This window comes from Vigna unguiculata, chromosome 4 (genome assembly GCF_037176805.1).
Source record: "Vigna unguiculata cultivar grain cowpea cultivar isolate G323 ecotype 2 chromosome 4, ASM3717680v1, whole genome shotgun sequence".
NCBI classification, from domain to species: Eukaryota; Viridiplantae; Streptophyta; class Magnoliopsida; order Fabales; family Fabaceae; genus Vigna; species Vigna unguiculata.
Window position 1 is genome coordinate 13,031,334 of NC_140795.1, and position 23,237 is coordinate 13,054,570.

Here is a 23,237-nt window from a genome sequence, read left to right on the forward strand (position 1 = left end):
AAATCGTTTAGCGACCGAAATAGAGACTAAACAGAACTAGTGGCGAAAATCCTAGTCGCAAACCACTTACCGACCGAATATATATTTGGTCGCTAAAATAGCCACCAAAATTATAGTCGCTAATTGGTTGCTAAAAGGATTGGTTGCGTTTAACTTTTGGAGACCAATTTAGTCACCAAAAATTTCGTAGCTAATTCGGTGGCTAGTATTAAAAATTTAGCGACCCTTTTTTCTTGTCGCTAACGACAAAAAAAGAATCTATGATTTTAAACTAGTTTTGGTCGCTAATTCGGTCACAAATTTGATAAAATAATTACCATTTTTTTTTCGATCACTAATAATGAACGATGTTTTTTTCTAATTAAATTTCTTTTTGGTTGCTAAATCAGTGGCAAAAACTAGAAATGTATAGCTAAAAATATATTTCAGTGGCTAAATCAATGACAAAAAAAAAATCAACAACAATATCTTTTATGGCTACATTTGAATACATAATTTTACCTGCTTATACACAATATTTAAACATTTAATTATACTAAAAAATAATCAAATCAAATATATAATGTATTAAAGACTAATATAAAAATTAAAAGTATATCTATTACATGATCCAACATATTCTAGTCATAAGAACCATTTCTAAAAAGAAAAATGGATATAGTTGTAAGCAAATTTGAAGTCATCATACAATTAAAATTATAACTAATGATCCTATGGTCCACCATCCCAAGACTAGTCCACTATATCATCAATACTAGGAGGATCAGAAGGAGTAGTTTGCATAAGACTCTTTAATTAGATGTGCTGCAAAATAAGTTTCATTTGCTCATTTTGTTGACGCATTTGCTCATCTTGTTGGCGCATGCGTTCACTCTGTTGCTCGTGATTTTTCGTCAATTGTTCCATCTTTTCTTCAAGTGTCCTCTCCTTGGCATCCTTTACCATAAGTTCAACATTTAATTTTTGAATAGTTTCACACATTTCTTCTATTTGATGAACTATTAGAGTTTGACTAGTACTAGAGTAGGCACCTATAGAAGTAGTAAACCTTTTACTCAATGCACCAAGTCCATACACATTACTCTTTTTATTTCCACCTCCAGCTATAGTAAAGTATATTTCATTGTCATCAATGGAGGCAACATGAGAGTTCTCTGAAGATGATCCTTCAAGCATTTGATTTTGTTGGGCTTCATCTCGTCGTTGCTTATATTTGTCCTAGAAATGAAGTAAAAAATGTTATTATTGTGAAGAAAACTTGTAACAAACGTTAAACTATAAGTTAAAGTTTAAACATATCGCAAGGTCACGAGTCTTATCATTGACCCATTCTCCAGTCTTTAATTTTTTTATTCTTTCTACAACTTCCCATGCAGTTGGTGGTCGTTCTAACTCCTTAGTCTATATATATTTAAGCACAACATAAATTGAATACGTAAGTCTAATATATTGTATTTAAATTAAATATAAAATATAAATAGATAATAAGATTACCATTTTCTCAAAGTGAGCTGCTGTAGATATGGAACCACCACAATATGCAGAGGCTCCCTTCTCAACAACTCGATTTGCCTTGGCAACGACACTTTTTGTTTTGGAATTTTGTAGAACTCCAATGTAGGTCTAAGGTTGCTCGAACAGCTGTTGGAATCCAGGTCCCTTTATCTTGACCAGTCCTAACTTTGTTCTTTGCATTTTTCAGAATACGTGAGCCTTTTGTATCAAAAATTGATCTTATGGCTTATTCTTGTTCAGGATCCCACCTATACTCTTTCTGCATAAAAATAAGTTAGAAAACAAACATAGTAGAATAATAAAATTACATTTTAAACATAAACATAATTGGAATTACCTTAAACTCTCCAAACCATCTGTCTCGAAGTTCAATTCGAATTTTCTTCCAATTGGGACTAGGTTCATCAAATTGTTGCTTGATGATGTGTGAGATTATAGTAGAAGGACCATTTGCTGGTGTAAATCTATGTTCAAACATATTGTCAAAATGGTAGATGCAAATAATGAAATCGAAGAATAACAAATAAATTAAATTTTACTTACTCTCCTTTTTCAGCATGAAGCCACGACCTTTGATCAACAACATTGTCAGATTCATACTCAGCTGTAACTGACCCTTGTATTGGTGAATGTTGATTCATAGTAGGCTATGTAGAAAAGGTGACTGGAGATGATTCTCCTACAAAATGATCAGCATGATGCTCCTGCACTATAGGAAGTGGGGGTCCTTCATAGGTAGGACGCGTAGATTCCATAGTTGTTGGATGAGTAGAAGAAATGGGAGAGTGTAAGAACCTAATAAAGAATATAAACTAGATTGCTTAAAAAATGCCTATTATATGCACCAAGTAAGCTTCACAAATAGAGCCCTCCACCCTAGCTTTGTTTTTTACTTTCTTTTTTAGAGAGTGTTAAAACCTAATAAAGAATATAAACTGGATTGCTTAAAATATGAAGGAATAAACAACAAATGTTGTAAAAAGTGATTAGTAATTTTATACCTCTCAAATCGATACATCCAACGATATTGGACTAGACCACCAACTTTTGCCTCATAAGGAAGATGAATTGGAAGATGTTCCACGAAATCATAGAAGCTTGGTGGAAATATTTGTTCCATTTTACACAATAACACAAGTATATTTTCTTCCAGAATTCTCAAGTGTTCAACATTTAGTGTTGCGAAAGTTAATTCTCTAAAGAAAAGACTTAGCTCAACAACAACTTTCCAAATTGGTTTTGGTAATGAGTCAAATGTAATTGGAAGCAATCGTTGCATGAAAACATGACAGTCGTGACTTTTCATCCCATGTAACTTTCCTTGATTAAGGTCAACACATCTACCTAAATTGGAAGCATATCCATCTGGAAGAATAAGTTCTTTAACCAATTTACAAATAGATACTCTTTGAGATTTGGTGAATGCATATGCTGCCTTTGGTTTGATAAGTTTTTCACGACCAATGTCTTTCAATTCTAGTTCTTTTCGATTGCATATTTCTGCTACATCCAATCGAGCCTTGTTTGTATCCTTAGTTTTTCCTTTGATATCCATCACAGTGTCAAACACATTCATGAACACATTTCTTTATGTGTGCATAACATCAATATTATGACGTAAAAGTTGAGTTTTCCAATATGGCAACCTCCAAAATATACTTTGTTTCTTCCAATTATGTTTTATACCATATTCATGAATATTCCCTTCTTGTAATTCAGTGCATAGTGGTAATTGTGCAATCGTATTCCAAATATCAAGGCTGGACAAATGCAAAGGAGGGGGGAATTCTCAACAAACTTCTTCTTGAATATCTTTTTATCCTTTCTAAATGGATGGTCAAGTGAAAGGAATTGACGATGACAATCAAAATAGGAGATCTTGTGGCTATGATTAAGAAAGAATGCCTTTGTTCTTTCCATACATATAGGGCAAGAGAGTCTACCCGAAGTCATCCAACCCGATAACATACCATAAGCTGGAAAATCATTGATTGTCCATATCAAAGCAGCTTTCATTGTGAAATTTTGCCTCAATGACACATCATAAGTCATTACCCCTTCAGTCCAGAGGATGCATAACTCATCTATAAGTGGTTGCAAAAACACATCAATCTTATGCTTTGGATTTGAAGGGCCTGGAATTAAGACGGTCAAAAGCATAAATTCTTTTTTCATGCACATTGAAGGTGGAAGATTGTATGGAGTTAGTATAACCGGCCAACAAGAATAACTTTTTCCATATTGACCAAAAGGATTAAACCCATTTGCACATAAACCTAATTTGACATTTCTTGGGTCTTGACTAAACTTTGGGCGTATTCTATCAAAATGTTTCCAAGCTTCCCCATCAGATGGATGACACAAAATAGACAGGTCCTTTTGATTCTCACTATGCCATCTCATGTGAGGTGCAGTGGCCATTGAAGAGTACAACCTTTTTAGTCTTGGGATAATAGGAAAGTACCACATTTTTTTAACAACAATCTTCTTTTCAATTCCTCTCCTAGTTATTGTCTTATATCGATCCATTCCACAAATAGAGAAATTAGTTATACTTTTATGAGAATTTTCCTTATAATACAACATGCATCCTTTTGGGCAACAATCAATTTTCGTACAACCCAAACCCAATTTTTTAACTGACTTCTTAACTTCAAAAAAATTATTAATCATTCGATGATCTTTTAGCATAGTCTCCCTCATAAGTTAGACCATTCTATTGAAACATCCTTCAGACATATTGTAATCGGATTTCAAGCTTAGAGCTTCCAATGAAGCCGACAATTCTGAGTGATTCTCACATCCTTCCAACAAGGATGCTTATGCAGCAACAAGCATGTCAAAGAACTTTTGAGTTTCAGGATCAAGGTCTTCGTTCATGTACTCTGATCCAATTACACCATCTTCTTGCATACAATAGGCATTTGAGGGTCCAACATGATCCATGATCATTTGATGGAAAGGATCTAATTCATCTCGTTGCTCACAAGTTCGATAATTGGTACTCTAAACATCCACTTGGGCGAATTGTGGCAATTCTTCACCATGAACTGTCCACCAATAATAATTAGGCATGAATCCCTCTTCATAAAGATCCAACCCAACTTGATCCACATACTTGAAAACTTTACATCTACATTTAACACAAGGACACCTTAACATTTCACCTTGTTCTACAAACTTTTCTTGACCAATAACATATTGTAGGAACTCATACACTCCTTCTCTAAATTCATTTGTCAAATGTTTATTAGCATCCAATCTTTTTATACATCCATTTTCTACCTTCAGGGATTTCCATTAATGCAAAATTACCACAACCTAAAAGTCAATAATTTATTTTAAAATTTTACGTAAATAAGTGCCTAACAATATCACAAATGAAATAACATGTAATATTTTATAAACTAATAAAATATTAGGTAATAAAATATAATTAACACAAAAACAAATGAAATAACATGTAATATTTTATTACCTAATCAAATATTAGGTAATAAAATATAATTAACACAAAAAAGAGTGAAACCAATATTCAAATCACAACATTTAATTAAAATTTAAATTGAACAAGAATAAGATAAAATGCTAACTCAATAACTCACCTTTGCTTAAAGTTCATAACTCTTGAATGTTGTCTCTACTTCTATTTTTCCCCAAGTCTTGACTAGGCAACTTAGTGAAACCTCACACAAACAACCTTCTCCAAATAAACTGTAAAGTGATAGGAGAGTCCAATATATATTAAATAATATTATATATCAATTAAATTTTGATAGAGAATTTATTATATTAAGTTCTCTTTACAAAAATCAATTATATTGTAAAGATATGACTTACTATCTTTACAAAAATAATGTCCTTAAAACCTTAGAATTTACAAAAATAATAACTTTAGAAAGAATAAAACAAAATTTGAAAATTTGGACAATAAAGCTATTGTTAATTAGATCAGACTGTCATTCTTCAAGTCACCAGAAGACCAACAAATAAAGCCAACTCGCAAACTAGCGTGATCAGATCAGACATCATCTTAGGATACCAAGATGCTTAATGTGATGCCTTCATCGACTAGGCATCATAACAAAACATGATAAAAAAAGTCTTCAAAATATCAATTACTAATTTCAATATTAACCATAAAATATCAAAATATTAGTAAGCAATTTACTACAAAGTCTACAACATTTTCATGGGCTACGAATTTCTCCTATAAGGGTAGGTGACAATTGAATATAACTTTTTCAAGAATTTTTATATTCGTAAAAAATGTGAAAAGAGATTTTAGATAATATGATAATACATTTGTCGCTACATTTTCGACATGTAGCCAGATTTCACCCCTTGGGCAGTAGCTACAACATCATGGGGAAAATGTAATGACAATTAGTTCTTATTTCACCCAAACACCAGGCTATAAAAATAGCAAAATCCTTGCACCTGCGTTATTATATTTTAATTAAAATTTCTAATTAGTTGTAAATAAAATAAGAAAAACTACTAAGGAGTCGTGACTCAAAACTTAACACATTACATAACGACCTATGAAAAATCATTTTATATAAGATATATAAGGCAAAAACCGAAATATTTAGAGTACTTAAAAACTAAAATATCCAGTAAAATTAAAAACTGTTAAATTACTAATTATCGTTTTGTTACGTTTAATCCAAATTAACGTCGAGTTACATGAATAGGTTACTAAGAAAACTAAGAATGAGGAGCTCAACTATACTATCTCAAATTCAAACACGGTTTATCATAGATAGAGCAGAACAAAAATCTCAAGTACGCATGAGCATATGAATAACAATATTTAGAATTAAAAATACCAAGCATACTTGTAAAACAAAAAATATTCAAACTTATAAAAAGATTTCCAAAAGTCATAAAATGTGCTATTCTCAAAATTTCAGATACGAAAATTTCAGTCCGTCTATGCTTCTAACATCACCTAACAGAAAACAAAAAAATGGGCTTTAAGTGAAAAAGATAAGCAACAATAAGAAAAGTGACAGTGTGTGGTGTTACAGAGCATAGCAAAGACTTGAAGCAATGGTTGTATGCAAGAATGGTGCGGTGGGAAAGTAGCAGAGCATATTTCTTGTTCTCAAAATAATCCAGAACCCATACCACACACTACCACCAACACAAACCAAACTAACCTGGCTTGAAGAAAATGGAGAGACCGAAATTTGTGGCTCTAAACTGTCATTTTTTTTTCTTTCTGAAGGAACATGAGTGTGGCATTCGTGAAAGGGAATTGAAGAGTATGTGAAAGGGAAAAAAATTAAAGACAAAAACTAAGGATCGAAGAGCAACTGGGCATTGAAGAGTCTGTGAAAGGGAAAAAAAGTTTAAAACATGAAAAGTATTTGAAAAGGAGGGAAAACTAAATTTTGGCACAGGCGAAATAAATTATAGACACAATTTTTTTATTTTTAATAAAAAAAAATTGTTTGTATCATTTAAACGCACACATAATTACTTTGAATTTAATTAATGATTACCATTAACTGCTTCGATTATATATCTACTCATTAACATTATTTAATTCATAATATTATATTAATATTTTTATGTGTTTTTCCAGTACACGTTATCTCATTATTATTGTATTTTTTTTAGTTTTTAAATTCTTAGAATCTGCTTAGCATCCACTTTGGTGACTTTAATTTTTTTAATTACTATATATCATATAGAGTTGGTTTAAGGGACACTTAATAGCGTCCCATTTTTAGCGGACTCTCGTTTATGGTAGCTAATCAATGTAATTCTTATAATGGATTAAATTGTAATGTGACAAGGAACAAGTTATAGAATCCAACATATATTAATTAATATTATATACCAATTAAACTTTAGAATATGATACAAACCAACCTTCATTCTAGGTATATCTTTATAACATGGATTTGAAACTAACATTTTCATTTAATTTTTTCCATTCAGTATAATCAAGCAAAAGGAATTTAGAAATTATGATATAAACTTTGAAGAATGTAGAATGAAAATAATAATCATGGATTAATTATTAATTATTTAATAATCAGTGAATGTGAATTGTTTACTAAGCATCAAGATACTAAGAATCAACCAACTGTCACTTGTCTAGCCCATTTAAACCAAAATATTTACAAAATTCAAAACTAGTGAGAATTAATTCAAAACTTAAATAAAATTCATATTTACCTAAGGCAAGAGAGCAAACAAAATATGGTGTTCCTAAACTATAACAATCAAATTACATTGCATATGAGTTCAATATTTAGCTATCAACACAATTAAGCAGCAAAGAAAAATGAAGAAACAGAAAAAGAATTATGAAGTGAAGGGAGCACGACGTTACGACTGCCGTGGGTGACCGTCGCTACTGTGGGTGACCGTAGCCTAGTTACCTTCACAACTGTTAGGAGACAAAACATTAACGATTAGGGCAAAACGACAACGAGAAAAGAAATCTGGTGGTGATGGTGAAGGTAGTGGTAGTGATAGTGGTGGTGATCGTGGTGGTAGTGGTTTTAATGGTAGTGGAGTATTTTTTTAAAGTAGGATATTATTTTTCTTTAAGTTTCGACAAAATATAGAAATACATAATTTAATTAATTATAATTTATATTAAATAAATAATATTTTAGCTATTGAAAATATTAAGTGACTACTTAATATATTAAAAATATTTTATAATATAATACTTTATTTGGTGGCTAAATTGGTGGCTAAAGTATTAGATACTGGATAATGTTTTAGTGAGTGAAAAATATTCGGTGACTAACTAATATATTTAACATATTTATAAAATAAAATTTATTTTGGTCGCTAAATGGGTGGCTAAAACATTACATAATAAAGAATATTTAGCGACAAAAAATATTCAGTGGCTAAATATCATATTAAATATATTTAATAAAAAAAAATTATTTTGGTCGCTAAATTAGTGGCTAAAACATTACATATTAAATAATGTTTAGCAACCAAAATTATTTTGGTGGCTAAATATCATATTAAATATATTTTATAAAATAAAAATTAATTTGGTCGCTAAATCGGTAGCTAAAATATTACATATTAAATAATGTTTAGCAACAAAAATTATTCGGTAGCTAAATATCATATTAAATATATTTTATAAAATAAAATTTATTTCGATCGCTAAATCTGTGGCTAAAATATTACATATCAAATAATAATTAGCGACCAAAAATATTCGGTGGTTAATTACCATATTAAATATATTTTACAAAATAAGATTTATTTTGGTCGCTAAATCGGTGGTTAAAACATAATATTTAGAGACTAAAAATAGTCGGTCGCTGTTTCGGTCGTTATATGAATAAAAGTTATTGTACATTTATTCAGTCGCTAAATCGGTGGCTATTTCACTCACAATTTGCGACTAAATTATTTCGGTGACTAATATCGGTGACTAAATTTCATTTTTCTAGTGAACAAAACTTAACTTTTTTAATGATAATCCAATCATACTTACAACACTACAAAAGTAATAAGCTAAATCAATTTTTTTATTTATTTCATTCATGTTTTTTTTGTAATGATTGTTTTTATAGTTTAAAATTTCTCCATTTTATTTATTTTCCATTATTTCAATTCAACCTTAACTATGCCATATTCATTTAAGGTATAATTAAAATAGTTTATTTAATTAAAATATAAAATATAAAATATATAAGCATATTTAAAATTTAAAATTGGATAAAATTACATTTAAAAAAATATAAAACTAAGACTACAACACAAGACCACAAATTGTAATTACATATTTTTAAAAATTTATTATAAAAAAATCCTTGCGGAATTTTTTGCAAAAATATTAGTAGAAAAAAAAATTTACAAATTCAATTTCGCAAGAAAATTACATATAATTTTTTTTTTGCAAGCAACATTTGTGAATTGAAAATATATACGAAATTTATTCACGAAATTTAAATTTGCAGGAAAAATTACGTACTATTGCAAATATTTTTCATAAAAACATTTTCAAATTTTTAAATTTTACGTTAACTAATTATTCACGAAAACATTAGCTAATGATAAAAATTTATAGAAAAAAATAGCAAGAAATACCTTTTTTACAAAGTTTTATAAAAAATCTTCATAAAATATGGAAGATTTTAGTAGTGATTTATTTTTTATGTAACTTGTAGAATTTAAGGAGATTACTGAAATGCGATATCCCATGTCTTTAAAAAAAACACTATCAACTATTATATAGAATTATTATAAAATATTATTTATCAGTTTAAACAAATTTATTAGGTTCCACCGACAACAACAAGAACAACATAAAAAAATTTACTTAGACTTATTATCAAATATTATTTATCATAAGAAAAATATTTTTTGACTACTAAATTTTGATAACTTTTTCTTATAACATTAGGTGATATCTTTTTAGTAATTTATTAGTTTTTTATCTTTTTATTCTCAATATTTTAAAATTATTTAAAAAATAACACCTCATATTATAAGATAAAATTGTTAAAATTTAGTAGTTAAAATATCATTATTTTTAAACAAATTTATTAGGTTTCACTGACAATTAAGTTTAAACATAATTGAACGTTCTGTATACATGGATGGAGCCCCTCTTCTGGTTTTGGTAGCAGCAACTTCGCGATTGGAAAAGCTTTTATACTCTAGAAGTTTCTAGAAAATAAAGAAACTCCGAATACTCATTTTTCAAAACTTAACACATGAATCTGAATGCTATTTTTCAAAAAATATTATTTTTCTCATCAAATCATTTATATAATACATCACACCTATAATCCTTTCTTACACAACCCTCATGAAAATCATGTTGCAGTTAGATTAATTGAAGTGAATTAATTAAATTTCCTACCACTTACATATATCAATTTAGCACATGTTTTTATACTTTTTCTCATTCACATTAAAAATAAAAGTGGGCGGAATAACTATAAAAAAAACAATAATTTGCATGTGAACTCTATTTTCTGGTCCAAATGCGGTCAACTGTGTTCTGTGGTCTGCTTTTCAGTTCTAGAAATTTCTACCCGAGTGGGCCTTTTTCAGGAAGATTCCAGTGCGTTCTTTCCCATTTCTTGTCTTTACTGTAAAGAAAAATGTTATTTCGCACTATAATCGCGATAAAATAACTATAAAAAAAGTAAATATTTCTATTCGTAAAAAAAAATATTAAAGGTAATAAAAAAAAATATTAAATGGGTGTATAAAATTTTAAAATATAAAAATATTGTCCCTGTTTGAATGTCAACTGGTGTGGAATTTTTGACAGTTTCCATGCATAACAGGTCCATACACGACGGTGTTGCGCTCTTAACGGGTCATACAAGTTATTAGGTCAACTCTCGTCTCAAAATTATCTTCCCTTCTAAATCATATATATAAATTTCCCAATCCCCCATTCCCTCATCAATACCATTTTTCAATTTCTTCTTCATCTATACACAAGGTTTTTTCCCAAGTCTCTGCTATCATTTCTTGTTATATAATCATTTCATCAAGGTTTTTGTTTCCATCGATTTTAAGTCTTTGAAGCTCTGAATTATGTTAAGCTTTTATCCTTTGAAACATTTGAAGTATTGTCGGTGGTGAAGCTCAGAATTCTATCGCGATTTTATAGATCTTCACCGTTTTTAGAGTAATTGACAGCGAGTGTATCTGCATTTACTTGCAAAGGAAAGTGCGGTGAGAATCATAATTTGAAGGCTTGCTTTTTTGGTAACATGAGGGACAAGGTGACTCAGTATGTGCGTGTTTTCAACCACTTTGACGAGAACGGAGACGGCAAAATATCACCGTCGGAGTTGCGGCAGTGCGTGGAGGCGATCGGCGGGAAGCTGTCGTGGGCGGAGGCGGAGGCCTTGGTGGAGGTTCTGGACTCGGACAAGGACGGGTTGGTGGGGTTGGATGATTTTGTGAGGTTTGTGGAGGAAGGAGAAGAAGAAGAGAAAGTGAAAGACCTGAGAGAAGCTTTTAAGATGTATGAAATGGAGGGGTGTGATTGCATCACACCGAAGAGTTTGATGAGAATGCTTGGTAGATTAGGAGAGTGCAAGAGCATAGATGAGTGTGAAACTATGATAGCTAGATTTGACCTTAACGGGGATGGGGTTCTTAGTTTTGATGAATTTAGGGTTATGATGTTGTAAAATGCTTTCTCATGTATGAGAAACAACATCTGCCATCATATATGTGAGTACTTACATGTGTAGGGGTACCCTTTTGTTGGCAGATTTTCAATCAACAATCATATTTTAATAATTTCTTTTTACAATTTAAAATTATATTTTTTAATTGATTTTGAAATATTAAAAAAATAAAATAGAAAATCATTTAAAAGTGTCACTTCAAGTTGTGAAATCTTATTGTGAATATTAAAATTTAATTGTTAAAAAAATATTTATGTCGAGAAAAATTGGAAATGTTTGATTATTTTATTGTTTTTAGATATTTTAGTGTTATTTTTGCTAAATACTAAAAGTATACTGTGTTTTAAATATTTTTTTAATATAATTTAAAATATAAAAATTGGTGAAAAGAATCCAGTAAAAAAGAATCTAAATTTTATTTTTTGTTATTTATTCTTTAGGACGCGTTAAAACTTGGTCTATATTTCTATGCACGATCATTGAAATTGAAATGGTAGGCTTCACCAACAATTTGGCTCAAAAAATGGTATCTTCTCTGTCACTCATTTAAAAGAGCGAGCATTTCTTAAACGAACAGGTGTTCAGATATTTTGTAGGAAATTTTATGTTATTTGTTTTTTTTATATTGGTTGCAGAATGAAAGTATATAACACCCACATTCAAGAAAGCTGATACTTTTGGCTTCAACAAAATAAAAATATACTTTAACATTTGACATCCTTTAGAAAAAAAAAAAAAATTCCTTTCTACCTCAATCAATCAAAAGTCAAATATTAAAAGTACATACACCAAATATTAGAGTAAAAACATGATGTTGCACAACTTAGTGTGTGTTGTTAGAAAATTTTAAAACAAATAACACTAATAATAATAAAAAAATTAAACCGAAAAAGAATATTAATCACATCCAACAATTCTTATAACAATAATAGATAAAAAAAAATGTTCCTGAATAGATAATGTTAGATTATTATGTGACCTAAATCTTATCTTACCATAATTTTTGAACTTCTCGGATTGATGCTCCTCAGTTTTATTTTTTGAACTTACTAAGGTGGGAGGTGCAAAGGGAGAACAAAGGGGGCAGATCCAATAACATGAAAAGGGTGTGTGAGCCCTAACCCCTTTCTTCTCAAAGAGAAACCACGAGGGTTTCTTATTTCTCTCTCCCGCACGAAACCAACACCGGCAATGACCCTCATCAACGCCGCACCCATTCCGGCGGGCCAAGGACGTCGGCGACGACGCGGATCACCACTCCATTGCCTCGAGCCATCAATATTTCATTACAATCAATTCACCTTTAATCTTGTTCAAACTCGTTTAACTTATAAGTGAAGTAAGTTGAATATAATTTAATCCACAATTAAAAAATATATTTTTTCCAATCTAATCGGACTACAACCCATGATAAGCTAAGTTGATTCATGGTTGGATCTATTTTCAAATCTCTAATCCTTACAAATATTTAAAGCAATCTTGTTATTAAGATAAAATTGTAATTCTAATTACAAAAGCAACTAATGAACTCCAAGGCTGATACACATCATACATAGAAGCTCACTTTGAAAGAGTGGAATCTTTCTTCAAGAAGAACACTCACTCACTCTTGATCCACACATCCTTAAGGAGTTCATATCTGAGAGGAGATTGGTTGCTAACTTGTTTCATCTTGAAGCTTGATTTTGTTGAAAGTTTTGGGGATGAGGAAGCACTCAAGAATATTGAAGACAATGGGGACTTCAATTCATCCAACTCATCATCACTGGTATGTGACTTCCTAACAATTGATGATCTGTTTCTTCTTAGATGATATTTGCTTCCCACCTCTCCAACAAAGCTTGCAATGGAAGATGGTGTTGGAGGTGAATACACAATGGGACCTGCAATGCATGGAAAGTTGTTCACAACCTCTTTTCCATCTTCCATGTCATTCTGTGCCAAGTTCCAAACAAAACTTAGAAAAATTCACATTGCACATCAAACAGCTAAACATCAACACTTCAAAATAAGCAATGAAAAATCAATATAAGAATGATTTAACTTGAACTGTACTTACATAATCAATTAAAAATTACGACTTTTAGTCTAATTATATTCCGTTTTCATTTATAGGACAAAAATTAAAAGTAATGATTGTTATCTTTTAGGTTTAATTAAGTTTCAAATTTGTTATCGGGTATTTTTCAATTGAATTTTATTAATTTTTTTGTCTTTTTATTGGACAAAATTATACCTTTTAATGAGTTTCTATCATATTTTTTTATCGGATGATGTGAGTGTTATATTATCTTATTATTATTATTTTTTCTATCCTTTAAAAAAATTAATATAAAATAATATTGTAGTTAATATAAAATAATTGACAATTTTTATTGTTTTCATTACTGAGAACACGTTGAACAACAAAAACAAACTCATAAGTGATGATAAGGAAATCATCAAGAAGCACGATGATCCCACTATCTAATATATTTTTAATGAGAACAATAAAATTTATTTATTATTTTATATTAACTATAATATTATTTTTATATTAATCACAAAATCTAACCTGTATAACACGCGGAAATAAGTAAACAAAATGATGATAAGACCAATTAACAATCATATTTCTAGATTAACAAGAATCATTAAAACACAAAGATAAATTAAAAGTATAAAAATGTTTTGTATCACTCAAAAAACTTAATATAGACTGAATTAAAAATTGGTAAATTTACGAGAGACTTAAAACTAATTAAGTCTACATTTTATAACAACAAACCTTTGATGTATTATAGGTTAATTATTTTAAACTAAAGTAACATTAATTATATTGACAAACATTTAAAAGAAAAAGAAAATATTAGCTACTATTATAGATTTAAAACAAATATAAATTAACCATTTTTTTTGTAATCAATCAAATCGACAAGATAGTTTAGTCTTTAAGGTAATCTTATCATATATGTCGTCAATTTGTTATTATATGGCAAGGTAAAATCAATACATAAACTATATTCTTTAAAAGTAGAAAAATAAATAATATAAGCAAAAAAAAATAAGTCAATCCAAAAGAGTAAATTAACACAGTATTAGTAATATACTAATATAATTATATTTTACTCAATGTATAACAGTACCCATTTTTCAACAAAATCATTGTCTTTTATATCATGTTCAATCCTTGTATCTTTATATCATATTCAAAAGAAGATCTTCTATAACAAGGAAAAAATAATTGAAGTGAAAATTTGAATATCTAACCTCTGAGTCAAGAGCCTCAAAGACATCAGAGGGAACAGGATCAGGACAAAGCTCATCTGGGACAAAATTGTGCAGAATCTTCTTCATAAGTGTTGCATTGAGCATAGGGCATACCTTAACAAACAAGAATCCTTTCAGCATGAATACTGAAACATAACAGCATGGTAGCAACTAACTACATGAAGAAAAGTTCAATTTCATTGCCAAAACAACCTCATTCCTGATGGATGCACTTAACAGCATATCCTTAGGAAGCATCAGAAGGTCACTTAGAGCATTCAGAAGACTGAAGGACTTTAAGGATGCATTTTGTTTTTCTTCACTGTTATCAGTTTCAGCTTTATCTCCAATTGAGTCATCATCATCATCATCCATGCCAAATAGGTCAGTCAACCATCTTGACCAGGTCCCAATCTGATAGTGATAAATTGGTGACATAAATGTAAAGATTATAACAATGAAGACAAGAAAATAATGTACAGTGAAATTGTATTCGGTATGTAGAGTATGATGGTTCTTTCCAAAGGATTTATCAAAAAGATATAATACTAATGAGATCTGAGTTCATCCAAAAAGGATCTACCAGTCTAACCCAAATCCATAAGTGTTGGATTTAAGGGCGGGACTTAGACTCTTAGATTTTCAAAAGAGTCACCCTCTAATTCAACAACTATTCAGGTAATTCCGGACCAAAAGGTCAAGCTCATGGACTAATTTAAAAGCTGCATTTGTGTCAAAAGCATTTATAAGAGAAAAAAGCAACTTGGTTGGACGAATTAAGGGTGTATTTAGACAAACTCTTGCATGAACATATGGAAGAAAAAAATGAGAAGAACAAATTAAATGAATCTTTTTGTAGACTAAAATTAGTTTATACATTTATAGAAAGAAACACATGCATGCAAAGATATAGATAGACACACACTAAGAAGTTACCACAGTTTTTAGCTGTGCACCGGCTCCAAAGCTTATTTTCCCAGGTGGAATGGGAAGAACCTTGGGATCACTGACAGCATCAGATACAGGATCAGTTGGTATTTCATCAGAAGATTCGCGAAGAATGGCATTGAACATAGCCACATCCAATCTCGCAACACATTGCTCCATTATCTAGAGTTAAGTAGCAGAAAAGCATTCTGATGTCATGTTCTTCTCTAAGAACTGAAGAAGCACTTTTTTCATCCACCAAAGTAATTAACTTAAGATAGTAATATGAATCAATACATTATGCAGAGATATCAATTGACATTAAGTGAAATTGTTCAACAGAAATACATGTAGCATCTCAAGAATTGAGGCAGGTGATGTGAGACTTTCCAACACCATATAACTGCCATAGTTTTTAGTACAAATATTACACAGTTCTCTCATAGTTAAATTTTGAAGCATGAATTGATGATAATAATGTCTGAAGAAAATATATAAAAATCTTCATCCAAAATTGAAAACAAGTGTTTTATCCTCAGTAGAATTTGGACCTTTGGTTTAGACATGTTTTTCACTTATTGTTTATCCTGCACTTGTTTTCAGATTGCTGTACAATCACAACTTTCAAAGCCTATAAAACCTTACAAACTACAGCCAAACCACATGAAAGGTGTAAACAAAGTGCAAAAAGCAATATGATGAAAACTTTGGTTTTGTTTCAAAACAAAGACTGGGAAACTATTAAATTAGACTGACCAATCGAGAAAGCATAGGCAAACAGCCACACTCATGCCCTCCAGCTCGAATAGGACAGATCCTTTCACAGGCTTCCCTAAAAGCATTCTTCCAAATACATAGAGACAAGTTACCCTGCTCTTGATCACATGAGCTAGAAGTCCTTCTGTAGCTTTTTCTTGAGTCTGAAACCACGTCTTTGCTGTTGAACTTTGTGTGTTGCATATGTGGAATCAAAATCTGCGCATAGACAAAGAAGGATTCATGTTAGATTACAATGGAATTTTGTGATACTTAATCATCAGCAAATAGATATCATTTGTAGGATTGTTCAAGTGGAGGATAAGATCAAGGCGTTCATTACCTGCCACCAGATAGATTCTACAATGCGAGAGAAGATCCATGCTTCAACCTTTTCCAATGCTAATAGAAGTACTTGAGGATCATCCCAGTTACCAAAACCTCCATATCCTAATGCTGCATTTTCATTTTTTCTGGGGTATAATCCCTTCACCCTTAGTGAAGCTGTTAAGTTACCATACCCCTCCTCCTCAGTTTTCTTTCTCCTACCAGATTTTACAGGATTTGAAGGATCTTTGACGGTTCGGCTTATAATTGTTCTCAAGGCTATACTATTAGACAGCCAAAAGGTCAACCTGTAGTTATACAAGAAGAGGTAAAGCAGCTGGCACAGTTCATGGGAAACTACAGTTTCCATTATAGACAACAAAATTCATCAGAACATCACTTGAACAAATCAAAACATTAATAATCTAACCCCTCTAAGTTAAGAGTTTTGTGCAGGATTTCTACTTCATTATTTTAAAATAAAGCTTAGTTTTAGTCCATTCTCATCTTAGAAGGCATTTTTGTAAAAGGAAACTATTATCTGTGACTCAACTTCTTGTTTGCTGAATTAACAAATTAACGACAATCAATTTTGTTTTACAAAAGATATTACAACATTTGATGAAGGTGCAGCTTGTGATTCTTAGGACTGATGAACATCTCACACAGTGTTAGTTCTAACTGATAAGATATTTGGAAAAATCATAGAACAGAATGCTGTAAGAATATGGCTCAGATGTACCTTGGGACATCATTTCCACATGCCTTTGTAACAAGTACTAATCCTGAAACAGAACTTTTAGCTGCTCCAGCCCTTCTTCCTTGAACATTTTCTTTACAAGCATGAAGATAGAGCCTGGAAAGGCGCCGTGCTGGGGCGTGAAGTTTACTTGTGGAGTTTCCATGCTCAGAAACTACTGAATATAAAGCAGACTCAACTGCAGCAGCTTCTCTTAACTCTCCTTCAAGCATCTTTATCTTCTTCTCCAACTGCTCAACTTTTCCATCTAAAGTACCATTTCTTGGTTCCTTTGTATGAATCTTAGAATCTCTTCTTTCATTGCTTCTGTTCCCTCCACTGTTTTGTGAATAGCCAAGAATGCCATTTTCATTTACTTCAGCATGATGATGGCTACCAGGAGATACAGTATTCTTGGTAGAGTCTGCTGGTATCCTCACAGACTTGATGTTCTTTAGTCTTTCACTTCTGAGATTATTTTCCTGCATAGCAATATTTGACCCTCCAAAAGAATATGCATTGCTATCCATTGAGGCTTGATCCTTGGCATCTTGTGCTTCAAAATTTTCATCCTCTATGCAGTTTTGCCTATCCAATTCATATTTTTCATTTCCACTTATGTCCTCAACAGAACCATGGCGAATTTTATCACCTCCACTATCCTTCATTATATATTTGTCACCATATTCAGTTTCATCACAGTTTTCATAGCCAGGACTTTTGCCACTGAATTGAGCTCTATCCTGAGATGATGTTTGTTTTGAATAAATGCCAAAAGTACTACCGTTTGTGTTTCTTTGAACATCTGCAACTATATTTCTGTAGTTAGCAAGCTTTTCTTGAAAACTCTGATCCAAACTTTCATAGCCACTGCTTCTTGTGTTGCTCCTAGAATTTATGTCCAAATCCTCAAAAATTGAAGATGATGAAGTATTGGCACTTGGTGAAGCAGCAAACTTTTTAACTGACAATGAATTTCGAATGGGAGAGCTAGAAGCATGATCATTTACTACACTCCTAATAGAAGATGCATCCAATGGTGACATGTAATAACTCCTCTCAAGCTTCTTGTGTGTATCTTGCTGCATCATATCCATGTTTTCAAGCCTTGTTTCAGAGGCCAAGGGATGTTCCATGGCATTCACACCAGTGTTGCTCATTGGTTCATTCTGCAATTCAGTTGAAATTACTATATTGCTTTAAGAGGAATTTCTTCATGTATTCATACATGACAAATAACAAAACCACAGTAATTTATCACACTACTGATGAAAAATATGATTGTTATATTACAATAATGATTTTATATTACATTTCTAACACTATTAAAAGAAATCTTGAACAATTACCTTTCCCAATTTCAGTGGGGTAAACCCTCTGGAATCAAGGGAAGGAGAAGCTGCAGCTGCAGATGAATGTGAGGAGACATCATCATCAGTAAAAGAGGCAATTTCAGCTTCTTCAGCATATTCTTCATTCATGAGTGTTGACACTGAGTCACCACCATTATTAAGAACTTTCAGTTTCCTATCAAAAGGCTGAATTTTAAGGAACATAAGAGGCTGTTCTGTGTTCCTGTAACTCCTCTTGCAGTTCATAGGAACACTAGTGCTCAAAGACTCTTTGAGTGTCCCATATTCTGCCAAGTCTATGACTGCAGTTCCCAACAACTGACCCTTAATAGTCCTATCTCTTCGTGGCTCATACAAGTTGAACTCCAAGCAATTCTTTTGGAACACATCAGAATCACCACTTCTTACAGACATATCTCTTAACAAAGTCACATGTAGCCTAAATGACTTGTTGAATTCGATTCTTCCTTCACCTATAACTGAACCAAGAGAAGGTGCAACAAGAGTAGTAGAACCTGATGCACATTCACCATTTTTCCACTCTATCAACACGGATCGCAGGGATCTTAGAGATTGTGATGGGGGCCAAGGCTTAATCTCCTGAATGTGAATGAGGAAATCAATTTGAACTGTAACACCTTTTCTGTTTTTTCCTCTCGTGCCTAGAACCATAGCTTCTAAGGTGATGGATTTGATTTGGTTTAATGAGTACAACAATCACCAGCACTCTGAAGCAAATCCAGCTTGAGAACTCAAAATGATTTCACAAACTGCACATAGTTTTAATGCAACAAGAACAGCTTGTGAAGTATGAATTTAGTTAATAAACACATGCAGAGAAGTTCTTAAGTGATCACTCAGAAGGATCATGTTTACAAAGTAGGGTGTACAAAATGGAAAGGACCTAAAACCAAGAAGAAAACTAATAATGTGGACCCCTGAATCCAGTTACAGGTATTAAATACAGAACATGACAACATAAAAGTCATTAAAATTTTGCAGATAAAATTTAAAAGATATTAAAGAATAACCAGCTGCAATATGAATGGGGAGATCCATTTGAACTGCGACACGTGTACTGTTCTTTGTTGCCATGCCTAACCACAAGGTCTTGGATCCTCACCAGAAGAACCTTTAACTTCAACTACGTTGAATGTGCAGAATAATCACAAACCCTCTCAAGAAAATCCAGCTTGAGAAATCATAATAAATTCACAAGACATAACTTCAATGCAACAACACAGAACACCCTCTGAAGTGTGCACTTCAGGATCAAATTTATAAACTGCTACAGAGAGCCACCCAAAAAACCAAAAGGATACAAATGGGAAAGAGCTAAAGCCAAGAACAAAATTAATAATGTGGACCACTGATTCCAGTTACAAGTTAAATACACAACATAAAAGTCATTGAATCTAATGCATTAAAGAAGACCCAGTGGTGTAATGTAGACCTTAATTACCTGGAAAAACAGTGGTTGGTAGAGACAGTGAAAGAATCAGAAATCTGCAAGAAAACTGAAATGGGGTGACCATATTTCTGAGACCATGAGATATACGAATGTAGTTTCTTTCTTCTTCTTTTTTCTATTGTTTCTATTTTGTTCTGACACTCTTGTTTCTGGTTCGCTTTAGTTGCTGCTTGTGAAGCACACTAACTCACTGGAACATATATAATATTGCAGCATCGAAGCAAAGGATAGAATTTCCATGGTAAAGTGGTTTAAAAAAGAGTTAAAAGTTTTGTATGGTAATTCATTTGGTAAGGTTCATCAAAGGGATTGTTTGGTGTAAACTAGTGAAATCATGCTCCCTGATGGTGATGCCTTACCAGAATCAAGTGACTTTCTCATCAAACGTTGGTTTGAGTTAATGTGGACTGCACCAGAATGATTATATATGTATGTATGTATGATTGAGTTAATGTTTCTCAAAAATAGTTAAAATTTATTTATATTTAAGAAGTATGATTTTCTTATACATAAAATAAGAATATAGAACTTATTTTAATTTTTTTAATTTATACACCATCGAACTTATAATCTTTATTAGTAGTTGGCATGTAAATATCACAAAAATCATATACATTGTAAGTGTTATGGTTGATTGACATAGATGTTACACATCATGCATAATGGTATCAGTTACTCTACCAATGAAAAAAAAAACATAGATGAAGGCGCGTGAAGAATACGCCACGCCAACACGCAACTCCATGCGTGGTTTCTACGTAAATTAATGTTCAATGAGCGAAGCGCACAACTTTCAAAAACTCTAGGAAACTGAATAAATGTTATTGTTAACTAATTTCTTTCACATTTTATTGTTATTGTATTTTTAAAAGTTTATTAAATATTTAACCATATATATTGAAATATCAAAAAGATAAATTAAAAAATTTGAAACATCATCATTTTATTAGCATTTTTCTAAATGGCATAGTTATTTTAATAATTTATTTAATAATTAATTTTATTGATTCATTAATTATGTATCAATAAACCAACATATTACAAAATTTATATAACTAAAAGGACGTCTTTATTTCTAATTTTCTAAATATTTTTTATAATTTTAATTTAATTTTGTTAAAATAAGTCAATTTTAAAAAGGTTACATAAATATTTGAAATATATTTCAGAAGCAAGAATTTCAAGGTACGTATTTAATAATGTTGTTCAAAAGTGGTTTTCTAATAACAAGACTTTTTTTTATATACTATATAACTAAGAAAACTTAATCCTAATGAAATTCCTTCAATACTCTAACTTATTTTCTTGACAAGTGCCCATTTTTGTGGTTTTTTTGGTCATTTTACATAATTTTGCACATTACTTCTCCACTTGACACATGTTAACTCCTTTTTATACTCTATATATTCACTTCATCCTTCTTTCCACCTTCTTCTTCCATATTCATCTTCTTCCTTTAATCTTCAAAGCTTTTCACCTCCTACGTTCATATCCATCTTCTTCCTTCTTGCTTGGAAGTTAGTTCATTCCTTTCTTGGTTGAACGGTTCCTTTTATAGATGTTGTGATATTCTTTGGTTGAAATTTATTTCTTCTTCAACATGCTTTAAAACTTCAACATTTCTTGATTTTTTTTGGTTGAAAGCTTCAACCTTACGTTTGTTGATGCTTTGATCTTCTTTGTATATATTTATTTTGAACTTGCAAGCTTTCTTATATTTTCTTGATTTAGAGTTAGTTCTTTCCTTTTATCATAGTATTTTTCTTACATTTCTGGAATTTTTTGGTTCAATGTTATTGCAAACAATGTTTCTTGGTTTTATTTTGTTGAAAGCTTCAACCTTATATTTGTGGTTGCTTTGTTTTTCTTTGTATATTGTTATTTTGAAGTTTCAACCTTTCTTGATTTTTTTTTTGGTTCTATCTTGAAGCTTCAACCTTTGATGATTTTTTTTTTGTTCAAAGTTTGTTCTTTTATTAGTTATATAATGTATCTCATGTCTATATATTGCTTTTGCATATGGCTAGGAAACTTGATGTGATCAAAGATATTGATGGAAATAAAGAAACATTGAAACTAGCTGTCAGAATTATCGATCTCTGGATTGTGGGAAACAAGGATTCTTCTGGATCAAAAAGACACATGGAGATGATTCCTATGAATCAAAAGCTAACTTACTTGGTCAAGTTTTTTTATTATACCAGGATATAACATGATAATGATTTTTATGTGTTTTTAGTTCAGGGTGATGTCATACCTGCAATGACTAAGAAGGAAGATATGGAAATATGGCAGGACAAGCTCATGGAGGGGAGCACTTATATAATGCAAAATTTCAAGATCTTGAAGAACAAATCTCAATTTAGAATTTGTGACCACCCATTTAAGATATTGTTCATAGGAGTCACCTTTGTACGACCACAACCCATTGCAAATGTACCTGTGAAGGTTTTCAATCTTTCAATCTTTCTCTATTATGTACTTTCCAACCATGTAGTATCAACAACTTTTACTCTATTATTTACTTTTGAAAAAAAAAATTAACTACAAAAGTACAAAGCACCACGAATCGCAATCTACAAAGAACAATTTTCTTACCTGTTGAAATACTTGCAAGCCAAAATTTTAATCTTAAGTGAAATCATCTATTCTACATTTTTATTAAACTACACCAAATAAAAATGGAATTTTAAGATGTAAAATAGTCGAATTCAATTTAGAATAAACTTCAAACTTCAAAAAAA

General features: G+C 31.1%; 2 protein-coding genes, 1 long non-coding RNA gene and 1 pseudogene across 8 annotated transcripts; 2 read left to right on the forward strand and 2 right to left on the reverse strand.

Moving 5' to 3' along the window:
* Nucleotides 1-795: 795 nt before the first annotated feature.
* Nucleotides 796-4,816, reverse strand: LOC146886817 (uncharacterized; annotated as a pseudogene).
* Nucleotides 4,817-10,915: 6,099 nt separating this feature from the next.
* LOC114182441 (putative calcium-binding protein CML19) lies at nucleotides 10,916-11,783 on the forward strand. The gene has a single exon (XM_028069309.2). The coding sequence runs from the start codon at nucleotides 11,247-11,249 to the stop codon at nucleotides 11,670-11,672; it is 426 nt and encodes a 141-aa protein (XP_027925110.1). The 5' UTR covers nucleotides 10,916-11,246; the 3' UTR covers nucleotides 11,673-11,783.
* A 1,347-nt stretch (nucleotides 11,784-13,130) lies between these two features.
* LOC114181061 (uncharacterized) lies at nucleotides 13,131-20,823 on the reverse strand. Of its 6 annotated transcripts, XM_028067385.2 has the most exons (10): nucleotides 20,485-20,812; nucleotides 20,054-20,166; nucleotides 19,020-19,792; nucleotides 17,674-18,839; nucleotides 16,948-17,239; nucleotides 16,605-16,823; nucleotides 15,858-16,031; nucleotides 15,135-15,335; nucleotides 14,922-15,035; nucleotides 13,131-13,607 (listed from the first exon to the last, which is right to left on the reverse strand). In XM_028067385.2, exons 3-10 carry the CDS (start codon nucleotides 19,692-19,694, stop codon nucleotides 13,272-13,274), a joined length of 3,177 nt encoding a protein of 1,058 aa, XP_027923186.1. In that variant the 5' UTR covers nucleotides 19,695-19,792; nucleotides 20,054-20,166; nucleotides 20,485-20,812; the 3' UTR covers nucleotides 13,131-13,271. The 6 variants fall into 6 exon arrangements, with proteins under 6 accessions (XP_027923186.1, XP_027923185.1, XP_085527956.1 ...); XM_028067384.2 differs by lacking the exon at nucleotides 20,054-20,166; XM_085671830.1 differs by having other exon boundaries at nucleotides 19,020-20,166.
* Nucleotides 20,824-21,920: 1,097 nt separating this feature from the next.
* Nucleotides 21,921-22,957, forward strand: LOC146886818 (uncharacterized). The gene is made up of 2 exons (XR_014994190.1): nucleotides 21,921-22,010; nucleotides 22,521-22,957. It is a non-coding gene; the product is annotated as an uncharacterized LOC146886818 (long non-coding RNA).
* The last annotated feature ends 280 nt before the right edge of the window (nucleotides 22,958-23,237 follow it).

Bases quoted from the DNA above. Each gene is read 5' to 3' on its own strand.
- LOC114182441 (XM_028069309.2), top strand. From the start codon at position 11,247: ATGAGGGACAAGGTGACTCAGTATGTGCGTGTTTTCAACCACTTTGAC.
- LOC114181061 (XM_028067384.2), bottom strand. From the start codon at position 19,694: ATGGTTCTAGGCACGAGAGGAAAAAACAGAAAAGGTGTTACAGTTCAA. The intron at 17,240-17,673 runs GTACATCTGAGC...GTATAACTACAG, and splicing joins TGTGGAAATGATGTCCCAAG to GTTGACCTTTTGGCTGTCTA. The intron at 16,032-16,604 runs GTCAGTCTAATT...ACTTAACTCTAG, and splicing joins TGCCTATGCTTTCTCGATTG to ATAATGGAGCAATGTGTTGC.